Source organism: Anas platyrhynchos, chromosome 8, assembly GCF_047663525.1.
Source record: "Anas platyrhynchos isolate ZD024472 breed Pekin duck chromosome 8, IASCAAS_PekinDuck_T2T, whole genome shotgun sequence".
In the NCBI taxonomy this organism is placed as follows: Eukaryota; Metazoa; Chordata; class Aves; order Anseriformes; family Anatidae; genus Anas; species Anas platyrhynchos.
Window position 1 is genome coordinate 32,873,529 of NC_092594.1, and position 14,379 is coordinate 32,887,907.

At 34.3% G+C, this 14,379-nt stretch overlaps 1 protein-coding gene across 2 annotated transcripts in view; it reads right to left on the bottom strand.

The window, feature by feature from the left end:
• FAF1 (Fas associated factor 1) overlaps positions 1 to 14,379 on the bottom strand; it is a 161,841-nt gene that overhangs the window by 106,660 nt on the left and 40,802 nt on the right. For both annotated transcript variants that reach the window (XM_072041622.1, XM_038182665.2), the window contains exons 5-7: positions 14,210 to 14,301; positions 13,772 to 13,860; positions 5,513 to 5,618 (exon numbers count right to left, since the gene is read on the bottom strand). In XM_072041622.1, coding sequence (XP_071897723.1) covers positions 5,513 to 5,618; positions 13,772 to 13,860; positions 14,210 to 14,301 — 287 coding nt within the window. The remainder of the gene's footprint in view (positions 1 to 5,512; positions 5,619 to 13,771; positions 13,861 to 14,209; positions 14,302 to 14,379) is intronic.

Here is a 14,379-nt window from a genome sequence, read left to right on the forward strand (position 1 = left end):
GTGCTGCTTCTGTTGCATGAAAAGGGAAATGGTTGTATACCTTCATCAGTACAACCTCTCAGAAACGGATCTCTAAAGTCAGATATTGAGATATTTTAAATGCCTAATAAAGCTGTCACTTGGAACAGGTACAGAATAGGTATTTCCCCCCTTCTTTCCCAAGCAACTTCATTTTCCATATAATCCATAACATGATCACTTACAAAGTTTATCCCAGTCTTTTCGGTAAATGCAGTGTAGTTTAGCAATGTGCTGGTTGTCTTTTTCTAAAAAACTCCCCCCCCCAAAAAAAAACAAGAAGCTGATTTAGCTTTTTAAAATAGGTTTCTCTCTCCTTGTTTAAGTCAAAACACAGCTAACTCATTTACCACTGCAGAACACTGATGGTATCACAGTGATAGAGGCTTAAATTACATATAACATTGTTATTGCTGTAAGTTGAATATAGTTTTTACATACATTTCTTGAGAAAGCAAAAAAAATGTGCAATTTTCACAAACATAATCTAAGTATCAGGTACAATCAATATAGCCACAACCTATTTTACTAGTTTTCTGATACTAAGAAAATAATTGAACAACAGTGTGGAATGTCTGTGCATCTATTAAATACAAAAAGAAGTGTTATTGATTTTTATCAGCATAAGAATAGTTTGTAACTATTTTAGAGCAATTAAAAATCTCAAGAATATAACATCTGTTCTGAAACTGTTAATGTATGCACAATATTTGGAGATGATTGTATTATTATGCCTGGCAAATGTATTAAATTACAACTTTGTAGTTAAGTAACTGCAAAGAACAATGTTATCTACACATACATTTTGTGTCCCACCACCGATGTCTGACCCTTCCTATGGGTGATCTCAGACAACAGTAATTGGTTTGAAAATATTTTGTACAAATACCATAAATCAGATGTAAAAAAAAAAAGTACAAAACCTTCAGCTGGATTTTTTTTCTGTATGTTGAAAGCAATTAGTCTGCTCACCTATATTTATGTATTGCAATTATTTAAGCCCTTCAAATCATTTTTTTGCCTGCGAGTGCATAAATGGTGCTTTTGTATCTTGTTTCACATTCATCAACTTATCAAAAAAGTTTTTACAAATTCAGTACAAAGGACTTCAAACTGTCTTTAGGGTCTGGCAACACAGAATTTATAGTTTCTCTCATCCCAAGCAGTTCTGTGTACAAATAGTTCCTCCTCCTGCCTGTAGTGCTATTGGATACATTGCTTTTCTTATTCCATCTTAGCCAGTAAGTCTATAGGGAACAAAGAACAAATATATTACCTATGACAGGTGACAGGGATGCTAAGATACTAGCCTCTGATTAGTTTATTGGCTAAAGGAATGGAATAAAGAGCAGATGCAGCTATGCAAAGGCAGCCTGTATTTAGGGACCCATCCTTGCATTGTTTGTACAGATTTTATGTTCTACTAGGAATTATAGAACCTAGTACATGCTTTATCTAGTATTCTCAACTGGAATCTCCAACAGTTAGAAAAAAAATATACAAAAAAAAAATCACTGATCTCCAAGAGGCCTGAGGTTTCTGCATATTTAACTTGTCCACCCTTTAACAGCCACAGCTTGTGTACACTGGATACTTCTGTAATCCTGCACACAGGAATCACAAAAAAGGCTTCAAAGTCTTTACCGACAGTAAAACAGACAAATGCAAACTCCTTGTTTTTAATGGAGGTATCCAGTTTGATAAAATTTACTGAATTTTTTCCCATGTCGCCGATTAAAACAACAAAAAGTGCAAAGCGTGCTTTTGTGACAGAGAGATTCTCAATTCAAAAAGCTTTCTGCAAATTAGTTTGACTGTGTATACTTCAGGATAGGAGTATCCTTGCTTTCCATGAAATATTTAAATATTCCCCCCATGTAAAGGGCTGTCTTTCACCTCTATCAAATAATGCAACTACAACTTGAAAAAATTGAAACACAGCAAAAATATTAGTTTTAAAATAAGTTCATCAGAATAGCCAGAAAACAATGTATGTTAAATAATGCAATGCATTAAATATATGCATATTTAGCAAATAGCTTGTTAAATCAAAATTTAAAAGTTCTCTTACTTCAGCAAGGGATAACCTCCACAAGTTATTTTAGCAGAATAAACAGTATGTATTCAGGCAGAAAACTTGTTTTAGTCTTTTATGTATTAGCAGTTCAAATTTGTTAGAACTGTCCTTATTTAACCATAAAATACATTGGAAATGTATTAATTTACAGTCTCCAAACTGGCACAAACCCTACTAATTTCCCCTTAAAATGCGGATCATGGAAAAAAGTAATCATGATATTTCCCAGAACAGTATCTGCCCAGAATTAATTTAATACTGCAATTTTACAAGAACAAACAGATGTCAGAAACCTGTGACACAGATTAATTTGCAATTTAGGCCAACATGTTATCATTAACTTTCTAACTTAACCACTCCCCTGCTTGACTCACCAAAAAAAAAAAAAAAATCCAATATCCAGTTTGATAAATTAGGTTTCGTTTTTTATTTCATTTCTAAGTTTCCCTATAGGCTGATGAGCCCGCATCAATATAATTGAGAGTAACTTAGATTTTTTAAAAATGAGAAATTATACCTTAATATGTGAAGACTTGAAGATGCAGATAAAGCAAGTGGAAAAAAAAAAAAAAAAGCATTTTCATGTATCATCCAAAATCCAAATACGATTTAATACAAGAGAAATTGTGGAAGCCAACCTGAGTACTACAACTTCAGGCTTCTCACATTAGAGAATTTTCTGTCAGGTTGTTTCCCTATTAAACAGCAAGATTTTTTATTTTTTAAATAAGAAATCATTTGAATATCATTTACTATTAAACATATATTCTAAACAACGAAAACAGAGAATTGAAGCAACAGTAAAGCACAGCAGATAGCTCACTGAATTCTGCATTTAATCCTTTGCAAAATATTTATGACAGTTTTGAAAGGGTAGCGGGATTTTAGGAAAACTTGGAAAAAATGTTAGTTCTGTAAATTTTAAGGAAAAGATAACAACAAACCTAACAACTAGCCCTAGAGAGAGAGTTGCACCCAACTGTGGCAAGCAGTAGAGCATTTATAGAATTTTAAATATTTCTTTTAATAATTGATGTAGTCATTTTGAATCTTTCTGCATAGGATATACCATGTGAGTAGATTGCATTAACACTGCTTAAACACTTCAACTTGTCAGTATGGCCAACTCGATTTCTGAAATATTTGCAGTATTTTCCCATCGAAACAGTAATAAAGGTAGAATAAATATATGCCACTGCTTTATAATCACTGAACATTAATGAATATTTTATGTCTTTTTAAATCTCCCTGTTTAATTTAAAAGGGTGAAATTAAGTCTCCTCCCTGCAATATGCCAATTATCTGTAAATCAAACAATAACTTGGCCATTATACTCCTTTTTGTTAATATACCAGAAGCTAATTTGAAAACACTGAATGGCATTTTTAGGTAATAATTGAATAGTCCTTCCTGCCCTCTTGTGGTTGGCAACTGCAACTTCCACGAAGCTTTTCCATGATTACGAAAATATACCAGAAGGAAAGTAAACTATTAATTTGTTAAAGTGTGAACATGAGAGTGAAGGAAAAAAAATCTATTGGTCTCTGGAAACAATTGAGACATGGCATCGAAAAGAATGAAAGGTATCACCAATTTCTCCAAATCACACAAAGTAACTAGATTTCAAGCATTTGCTACAATGTTTGCTCTATGCTAAAAGAAAAAAAAAATTAAAAGTCATTAGGGAGTTAACATACAAAACAGCTCTTGTTTTCTGTAATTAGACAAATGTTCGCCAACCCTTTTACCTCAGCCAAGTCCCCAGTGATTTCCACAAGACTTTGTATAGACATATTCACCTGTTCACTATCAAGTGCACAAGTCCACAGTTTTTTTTCATTTTACCCTTGAAATTAATTATCTTCATAATTTTATACACAATATTGGATGTGATACTTAGACACAAAGGAGCAAGGCAAATAAAGGTTTGATGCTCATGCTAATAAGGGTATGGGGTGGTAGACTCAGGGGGAGCTTTTGGTTGTTTAAGGGAGAAAATTGTAACTCACTTTTAAATTGAGTTGACTCTGTATGATAACATGCTGACTGTAACCTACCATTAATAACAAGAAAATTTCAGTGCATGTAAAGCCTAAATTCCCATGCACCATCACAGCTTACTGGGTCCGTTAAGACTGGAGAGTAGTAGTTGATATAGCATAGATAAAAATAAATGGGTGATACATATGTGTGATATGTTTTCTTCTAGAATCTCACAATTTAAAATTACGAGTAATTTGAAGATTTATAGAAATAAATTACTAAAATATTCATTTTTAAAGAGTAAGAGCTTGGCCCCTCAAAAAACAAACTGATGCAACTTCATTTGTGTGCTTGTATTAAAAAACTAACAGAATTTAATATTAAAGGTTTAAAAAGGTAAAATGCTTTCATGCAGAGGAAAAAAAATAGAACTTACATCTTAAGAATAAGGTTCGCAATGAAAACAAAACAGTTAGTGATTACTTTTCACTGTTACATGGGCTATTTCTCTGATATAAAAATGTTACAGGAACTTAAAATAATTCTTTCTACAATGTCACCTCACCTCATGAGAAAAACTTCCATAAAATGTCCTCAACAAGACTGAGAGAAGACACAAATCAATAGCAAACACAAGTTTAATGTGAAGAGCAAACGTTTAATCTTAATATGTTGTGAAGTTAATCCTTAAGATTCTTATTTCTATATTGTTTGTCATATTTCCAGAAGTTAGTGGGTTATCTGGGAAGTAATACTGAAAACATGTGGCCTTAGATACATCATGAAGCATCAGACAATACACAGACAATATCAGACAATAACCTTTGGCTTCAGAAAGGAATTAAAAATATGCAAGGACTGCTTGCTCTAAATTCTGAGCGTCCCGATTCATGTAAGAGATATTTGTTTCTATAGAACTTAATTCTGATGAAGTTCTCTACAATATCACCCCTTGCTGGCCATTCGACAGAATGGCAGTGACATCCATTATACACAGAAACCATTTGGCTACCAAGCCAGGAAGAGTTAGAGCATTATAATAGCAACCAGCAATGGTAGAGGTGCCTACAAAACAGAGATGGAACTGCTTAACAGAAGGGAAGACAGCAAAAGGTTCAAGGGGCTTAAAAATAAAATGTAATTTGAACAACTGCCCTTCCTCATCATCGTAGAGTACCTCAATAGAGGCTGTTCACATATTTTGCTATTACAATGTATAAAGTAACATCTTTTCTGCATAACTTAATTGCAAACTTTTTTTAGGCCAAGCTCTTTAATCAAGTTATCGCAATCTTCATGATCCAGTTGATTAAACCAAGAAGATGACTAATAAAATAAAGGAATTTCCAACTAGGCCATGTAAACTCTCTTTCACAGAGCGGGCATTAGCTATAACGAGCTACATTTATTCTTCAGCTGTGAAACACCACTCACCTCCTGAATGGTACTGCTTCCTGAGAAGTTGAGGTTGTACTCCCGCTGGACTTCTCGATGGGTGACGAGCAGCATGAAGTTTTGATTTAATGACTCCTGCAAGGCCCTGAAATGGTTGAAAGAAAAACAAGAAAATCAGGGATAAGCATGTTACAGCTTGTTTTACAGTTAGATGCAAAAACCCCAGGGTACCCTAAACTCTACATGGACAAGTCCAGGCACAACATTATCATCTCTCTTTTCACTCTTAAATGCAAGGAAGCATGCTGAGAATGACCAAAGGCCATTCCTGAACTCCTTCATTAATAAGATGACTGCAGCCTTTAAAGCTCTTCTAATGTTAAATATTCTCAAAATTGAGAGTCACATTATCTTCACAAACATCAGGTATATTTAGCACTCATTATGCCATTAGGCTTGTAAGCATATTGATGACCAGACAAAACACCAAGCTACAATGTACGTTAAAAACTGATGGTAAGTAGAATAAGGCAAAGCATGCTCTCACTTCGCTAGGGTTACCTGAAGCATAAATCAAATGGAAATGCCTTAGTTTCATTCAAAGCACATAAACCCAGCTAATTAGAACTGGAAAACTAACCACAGCAAAATTTCTCTTGTGGTTATTGACTATTTAGAAAAGTTAGTTCTGCTCAAATTATTTTAACTGCATATTAAAATGTCTTTAATAACATAAGCTAAAAGAAAATCTTAAGATACAGATTAAACAGGTCAACATTAAGTCACAAAGATTTTTTTTTCCCAGTAACAAAACATCTAGATGTTAAAAAGGCATCCTGTTTAATTAGGTACAAAATTATGCAACTATCTACTTTTCAAAACAGAAAACAGGACTTAGCTATAGACAGGGCAATTCCAGCTACGTATGAATTAATACAGGTTACAAAAATGCACTATAACATACCTTGCTACATTTCTAAATAGTATTTAATGCAGAGTTGACCTGTTCAGTGGCATATGGAATTAAATTGGGTCTATCTACTTCTTTTTTTCCTGTAACACACTCTTATAAGAATGCAAAATTTTTTTTCCTTCAGATCTTCACTGTTTGATGACACTTCACCATGCCATTCCTCTAAGCAATAAAGGACAAATTCTGTATGCAGATGAGCACAGCTGTATCTTAAGACACCAGAAGGCAAGACTGCTGGATTACTTGAGTCTTGATTTGTTAGTTTTTCCTTCTACTGTAATTACCGATCTGCACTTTGGCTGCTCAGATGGCAAGGAACCCATGCAATACTCAATGGATGCTTTAGCAAGAGATGCACTATTTGCTTTAGCATCTCAAGAAAAATTACCTTACAAACTCAGCAACATAATTTGGATTCTGTGACATCTTAAACATAACAATCACACACGACAAAACAAAATCATGAAGTGCCAGTTCTCTCGTCTTTTATGTGTTTTTGTAATAAGGAAGATGAATTTAATTATTTGTTAATGCTAGGTATGTTCAAATGTATGACAGACACTACATATGTAACTGAAATAATTAATCTACATCGAATGTTAACTTAGCTCCACTTGTCACAAAATCTTTTAAAAACAGGCTAGAAAAATTTAAAAATACTTCACAGTCCTGCATAGGAGAAAAAAACAGTCTGAAAAGATGCACACCTATTTTCAAAGGTAATTCTAATTTGATCCCTAACAGTAAGTTTAGCATTGCCGTAACCTTATTTTCTTTTGGCAAATGTTCCGGAGCAACTACAATACACTGCTGTGCTTTTTCAGGTTCTGATTTTTTTTTTTTTTTTTTTTTTTTTTTTTTTTTAATACTGGAGGCAAGTGATATATGTAACTGTTCTAAAAATAATATTAATTAATGAATATATGAATGACTCCGGATTCCATACGGGGTCACACAAGGCTCTATTACAGCTTTTTGTTGTTGTTTTTGACTTTCTGAAAATCTTTAGATGGAAACTGATAGCGTGATTCATGTTTTCATTCTGTAACTGATGTAAGCATAGAATGAAACAGGCTAGTTAGATCAAACCCCCAGTCTCTCACGGTATGCATAATACATACACTTAAATACCATCCAGATCCAAAATATGGTATGCTCAAGAAAAACAGATATGTATGTGTTCATAGGAAAGGTTTTCCATTTCTCTACTTCATCTGGATGTGATAGCAGCAAATATTTAGAAAAGAAAGAAAAAACTCTTCAAACACAGTTATTTTAAATTAAGTGCTTTAAAATTAAAAGCTTCAGTTTTCAAAGTAAGTAATGATTTTGACACCTCTACATTTTGGATTTCTGAATAAGACAAGCTAAACATTAAATATTGAGAATTTGCTTGTTAACATTCATAGCCAAATACAGTCAAAGAGCAGGCTGAAAATTAAGCTGGATGAGAAAAAAAAAAATCACCTTTTCTTCAGAAAACAAAGAACATAATGAAGAATTGTACAGGATAATGCTTACATAGAAACATACATTGGGTCAACTGACCCAATCCTTTGGGGTCCCATATCAAAACTTCATATGGCCTTGAAGCCAGAAGACATGGGCCACGTATGTTCTGAAGTCAAAGGGAGGAGGAGTTGTCGAGCACTTACGGGCAGGATGTGCCCACCAACTCCTCCACATACCAGCGCTCCCCTGTGAGACTGGGTTGGTTAGTACATGGAGCTAGAGAGCCAGCAGTGTCAGTAGTCTCCTCCCAGATTCGTTTCCTCCAGCAGGGATTTGGATTACCCCAAATTCTTTGTGGCAATAAAACTCTGACTCCAAACATAAAATAAATTGCCGTAAAATTGCAATTTCAGCCATTAAAGCTCTGATCAAATGCACAAAATGAAGTTCTTTAAGCAGGAGACTGCTCCTTGACAGTAAGCTGAACCTTCGTGTTCTCCCCCAATGCCTTTTTTTTTTAAATAAAAAATAAACTTTTTAAGAGATGCACATAACTGTACTAAGACGGCTGCTTTTGAACACTATGTACATTTCTAAAGCTATGGCTTCAGTGTTTGCAGCAGTTTCATTTTCCTGCAAATGCTATCAGTCGACTACAATCTTCCAAATGAAATATCTGCATTAAAAGAAGAAGAAGAAAAGAAAAATCAGGGCCAAACTCTATTTCCCATTGAAGTTAAGATTTTTTTTATTTTTTTTTTGCCATCAACACTAACAGAATTTAATTAATTTGCAGATTAATTAGTGGTGAAAGGAAATCAAATTCTAGAAACAGGTTTAAAAGTAGGCCACTTCTGTCAGCAGCATCTCCCCCCTACTGCAAGCCCTAGCTCTCCAAAGCATTTGCTGATAGGTTATACACATTGATGTTACATTTTTTCCTCTCAGCTGGATGATTATGCTTTCACTATTAGGCACAGGAGCCAAGGGCACTTGAAAGTACTTTCAGGTACCAATCTTCCAATACAGGAAATCTGACAACACCCAAAAAAAGGAGCAAGTCTGAGAACAGACAAAAGAAAACAGACCTGAGCCCAGTCATGCAGTCATTGCTCTGACCAGTTTTAGTTTCAAGAGAAACCTCAATCAGTTTAGGATTTCATATGGATTGCCTATATAGCCTTGGTTATCAGCATTATCACAATGAGTAGAAACCTCAGCAATGGACCAGGATTCAACTGAGGTTGAAATTTATAATATGCAACAAAAACCACTCCTCCCTAAAACTTAAATGTCAAGCAACAGAAGTTGCTTGAAACTGGAAATACCAAATGCTCAATTAACAGTTGGGAAGGAGTTTATTCACTAGCTACTCCACCCAAATTCCAATACAGCACAATTTATAAACAAGTGTAATAAATTAAGAGAAACGATATTTAGCCTCAAAGTGTGTAATAACAAATGATGCTAAATTTAAGGGGACAGCAACTGTTCAATCAGTCTATGAAATGCTGAAGTAAGATGATTTTAGAGTTTTTATTTATTATATTTTAAACTTTCGGCTTTACTATTTTTTTTTTGTGCTGTAACAATATATAAAATGCATTGGTTATATCCATTTTTAAATTAATGCCTTAATGCTTTGATTTCTGATGTAATACTTCACTTAATAGTATTTTTCTTTGAAATTTTAGTAATATATATATTTTTTAACTTTAAAGCCAAAAGTGTATCTTTAATCAGTGAACAGCAAATGATCCATTTCATTTCAGTTCTTTTTTTTTTTTTTTTTACTTCTCTATTTAAGTGAAATGCATTCAAAATCAGGCAGTAGCTTCTTCAGTCACAAGATTTCCCCCAATATCTCTGAATTTTATATAAATAGGCATGACACAAGGTAATTAACATTTCCATTTTAAACTTACAGATTTATACAAGCTCATGTCAACAGAAGTCCAAATTTACTGTAATTACAGATTATTTACATTAAAACAAAATAAGAAATCAGTATGTAAATGTAATGTTTGTTGTAGCTAATGCAGCAGGAGATGGTAGATTAGGTTCAAACAGCAATCAGTTAGCAAATCTGGCTAACATGTAAATGAGCAGAAGCCCTTCTGTTTACATTCTATTGCATTTTAAACTTCAGGATTTTTAAACTGTCTCATGAGCAGATGTGAAAATAAAACATTAATCTTACCATTCTTATTGAAGCTTTCAAAGTAACTAAAGCAAGGCACTGCTCCTGTCCAGCTAAACAGACAATACTAATAACTGGAGTTGCAGGTTACATCCTTCTTAATTAACACTCCGCAACAGTTGATAACGTATACCAAAACCCCATGCCACAACCACCACTGCTCTGCAACAACCTAAAAAGCACGTACTCAGCAAAACACAGACCCATTACTTGACATGTATATATAATTTTTATTCCTATCCACACAGATAATTACATTTCTTAAATAAATTACACTCACTTAGCAAAATCTAGCACTGTAATCATCGCCGAGACATTCAGCTGGTCAAACAGCTTTTAGCTGCTTTGAACTTTCTGGTGATACATCAAGTATAAAAAAGAAATTAACATTTTCAGCTATTTAGCAAAAAATAAAAAATAAAGTATGAATATAAATTAAATGACATCCATTAATCAAAGTGACAATGAAGGAAAATATATATATATAAACAGCACTTCCCAGAACACACAAGACTGAAAGAGAAGACCATCAGGAAGACCTGGCTATGTGTCCAGACTCACATGCCTATGCTTTTGATGCTTCTCTTTATTGCATTGTCCTCACCCTTTTTTCCTGAACTGAGTATTGCTAGTTTGCAAGAAGCACCTGAGGCACTAAAGGGAAGGAAAGCCACTGTAAGGAAGTGAAGAATCTAATCTGAAATGCCAGTGCAAGTAATCTCTCCCCTTGGACAATTATTTATAGACATTCTTTGGCACCTTTCTGTTTTAAGACTGTTTTCTAAAGGAAATTGTGTTTCTCTCCACCCACCTATGCCATCCAGCAGATTTGTACACATTTACTAGTTTCAAGGAGAACTGACGATGCTGTAAAGGACTCAAATACTGGGTGTAAATCAATAGCTGAGTAGAGGAAAGGGACCTAAATTGCTGCCCACCTTCATAAAAGACTGCAGTAGAAAGCATAATCTTTTTATACTGCCTTCCTCTGGCCTTTGATGACAAAGAACGACCATATGATCTGTTCTCATACAGCATACCCTGTTGTTTGATACTACCTGCTTACCGGGATTTCAGCTGAAGAACAGAGCCGGGGCAGGATGACAACCTACAAAGGTGAAACAGTGACACGGGTGCTACAAAATGCATGAGGGGAACTGAAGCACCGCAAGAGGGAGGCAAGATCAAGGGAAGCATGGAGGGAGAGAGTGAATTACTTTGTTGGGATGAGGCAGGAATTCACCAGAAATCATCCTTCTTTATATCCACAGCCCACAGACCATGTTGTTATTGTTCCAGATGTTGTACGTGGATAGGTATGGCTTTGCCAACCCTGCAGGTGGTATTTGACATTTAAATTTAATCTTTACACTTCAATTTACTAGCATGCAGTAGTAATTCACTGGGTTTCTATTACCTATAAAAGCTTTAGATATGCCACCGATGAATGAAGATGCCCTAGGAGATTTTTGCTTGTTTAAACTGTGGGATCGTTTTGTCATTACATTTAGATGCCAGTCAGTTCTGGGTTAAGTGCATACAGTCTGCCACAAACTTCAACGCCTACCTACCAATACATTGGAAAAGGATGTTTCAAATGCTCCTCTCCCTGAGCGTCAAGAAGAGGCACAGACCAGAGTTCATAGAGCTGTGACCAGATTGCTCCTTTTATGAAGGGCATATCCATAAAATACCACGTACTGAAATCATAGGCTTTTCAAATATCACTTTCTGGAGATATTCAAATCACGACTATTTATCTCTAGTTCAAAACAGAAGGCAGTTGAAGAAAACAGCAGATGAACTCACAAAGTAGGAGGCAAAGTTCTTTAATTTCCATTAATAATACATGTGAGCATCATGCTTTTAAAAATTGTGGGCAACAAACTAATCTGAATAATAACTGACCTAACAGTAGGCAGTAAACAGTGTAACTGGGTTTGGTACATTGCTTCAATTAGATGTGTTTTGATCTGCATTGATGCTTTAATTGGAGGCAAGCCTCCCCTTTCATCTAGAATTTATGACTTCAGGGAGATGATCTAGCCTTCAAATTATCCTTGTTTAAGTAGCCACTAATTAATCATCGTTTGCTATCCCAAAGCTACCAAATTTATCTTAAAAATATCCAAAACTAAATCTCCTCTATGGAACAAGTATAAACTGTAAAGGTAACAACCACTTTGATTTTACCAGGAAATAAAGTTCTTTTAAACTGTTCATCCAACAAAAAAAACTGGGAACCCTTTATAAAGAGCTTGTTGCTTTTACATAGTTTATTTCAGTTGAAATAAACTACATTCTTTGGAGTCTAGATTTCTTTCCAAAATCAAAGACATTAAAATGACAATACACAAGATAACCATGTATAAAATAATAAAATTGCAAAATGAATTAAAAAAAAAAGCATCTACATTGTTTTTCCACAGTATTTTCATTGTTCTTCAAGTAGTTCTTTAAGTACAATGGCTTATTGTCCTCACACACAGCCACAGCTCATGTTTGTACGTACAACTTGCATCTCAGCTCACTACCACCCTCTGTTCCATCACTGCTATTCCCTCTCTTAATGTTTCTATTATTTGTTTATTATCTATAATTTAGATCAGTTTTCTTGTTTCTTCCACAGAACACGGGTTATGTTCATAGATAACTTCTTAGTACTACAGGGACTACTTTTAGTCATAGGGAAACCATCTATTCATTTCTATTGATTGTCAAAGGATTTCCTTTGTCATATTTGTAGAATATTCCACTCTTTAACTACAACAGCAGAAAAGCAATTCCCTCTTCAGATAACTTGAAGGGAATCTTGTCTAATGACTATGCAATTTGATCAATTCAAAGTAGAATCCTCCCTGCTTGCTTGACATCTTAGGACCAGAGCTACTTTTTTAGACTCAATTACCGTGCACCCTCTAGTGGCCACGGAATAAAATTAATGGTTTTCCTGGTACGAATACATCTGTGTCTACCGTTGAGAAACAGATGGACAGGAAAGAAAACAAGACAAAACGTTGAAAGCAAAGAAACTGCAAACTGCTCTCTAACAGTAAGGATTCTGTTTTCCATAAAGAAGCATTTAATTTTCAAACCTTTGCAATATTCACTGACATATGAACACTCTGTTAACTTTTTAAGTATTGAAATCAGTGAGATACCCTGCCTACTTAGACAAAAGTAGTTATTCAGCCTATTTATGTACATTTTTAAAAGTCCAAGATACAATGAAATAATATAACAAATATTTCAGAAAGAAAATTCTGATCAGCTGGTAACAATTTCTACAAGTTTATCTTAAACGAATCAACCTAATGCAACACATTATGAAAGGCCAGCTTTAATTTAAAAACACTTACTCCCAATGGAAATGAAAGTCACCACACCTGGAAGGTATAAAATTCTGTATGCACCTAAGTAATTCATGTAGCACACGAATTTTTTTGTAGACCAAACAAAAAACCAAACCACTTTTCCCTTAATTTCAACAGTAAGGTGCTGAGGTAGTTAATCCCAACACTCGCCTCTTCAACCACTTAAAACTGGTTGCAGGTTCCTAAAAGGATACATGATGTGGCTTCACAAAAATAATAAAAATAAAAATAAATAAAAAATAATAATAATTAAAAAAATAAAGAATCATACAAGTAGAACATATGGCTAAAAGACTTACCCAGAATGACTTGAAGAAGGAAGAGGCAGGTCAGGTGTTAGAACATAAAGACTATTATTTTTTGGCAAGTGTAGAGTTTTTAAAACAGTCTGAGGAAAGAAAAATCATTGTAAATATTGTAAATATACAGCATTTGCTGATTTTGACATACTAGTTTATTCTACGTCTTTTAATTCTTGACAACACCATCAAATTTTAGTTTCAAGATGTACTTACTATGAATTCAATAATATTTTTGTAGCTGTGACATGTTTTAAATAAAAACAACAAAAAGTGATTTTTTGGTAATGTTTTAACTTAAGTGTTCCTTGTATTACTTTCACCTAAGACATCTAACACTGTTTGAAACTCACAATTCTTGCATTTTAACCCCCCACCCTCAGAGCCTCAGTTTGAAACACTGAATTCAGGTAACTGAAAACACAGTTGAAAACTTACACTATCATCTACATCTCCAGTCTTCCACCCTTTCAGCAGCATTTTAGATGCAGGAATCTGAAGTTCATTTTCTAGAATACGTTTGATATCTCCTGAAGAGAAAAGGAATAAAACGTCAAGAAAAACACATATAAAGCAGACACATTTACCACCATCTCAAACATTACTGA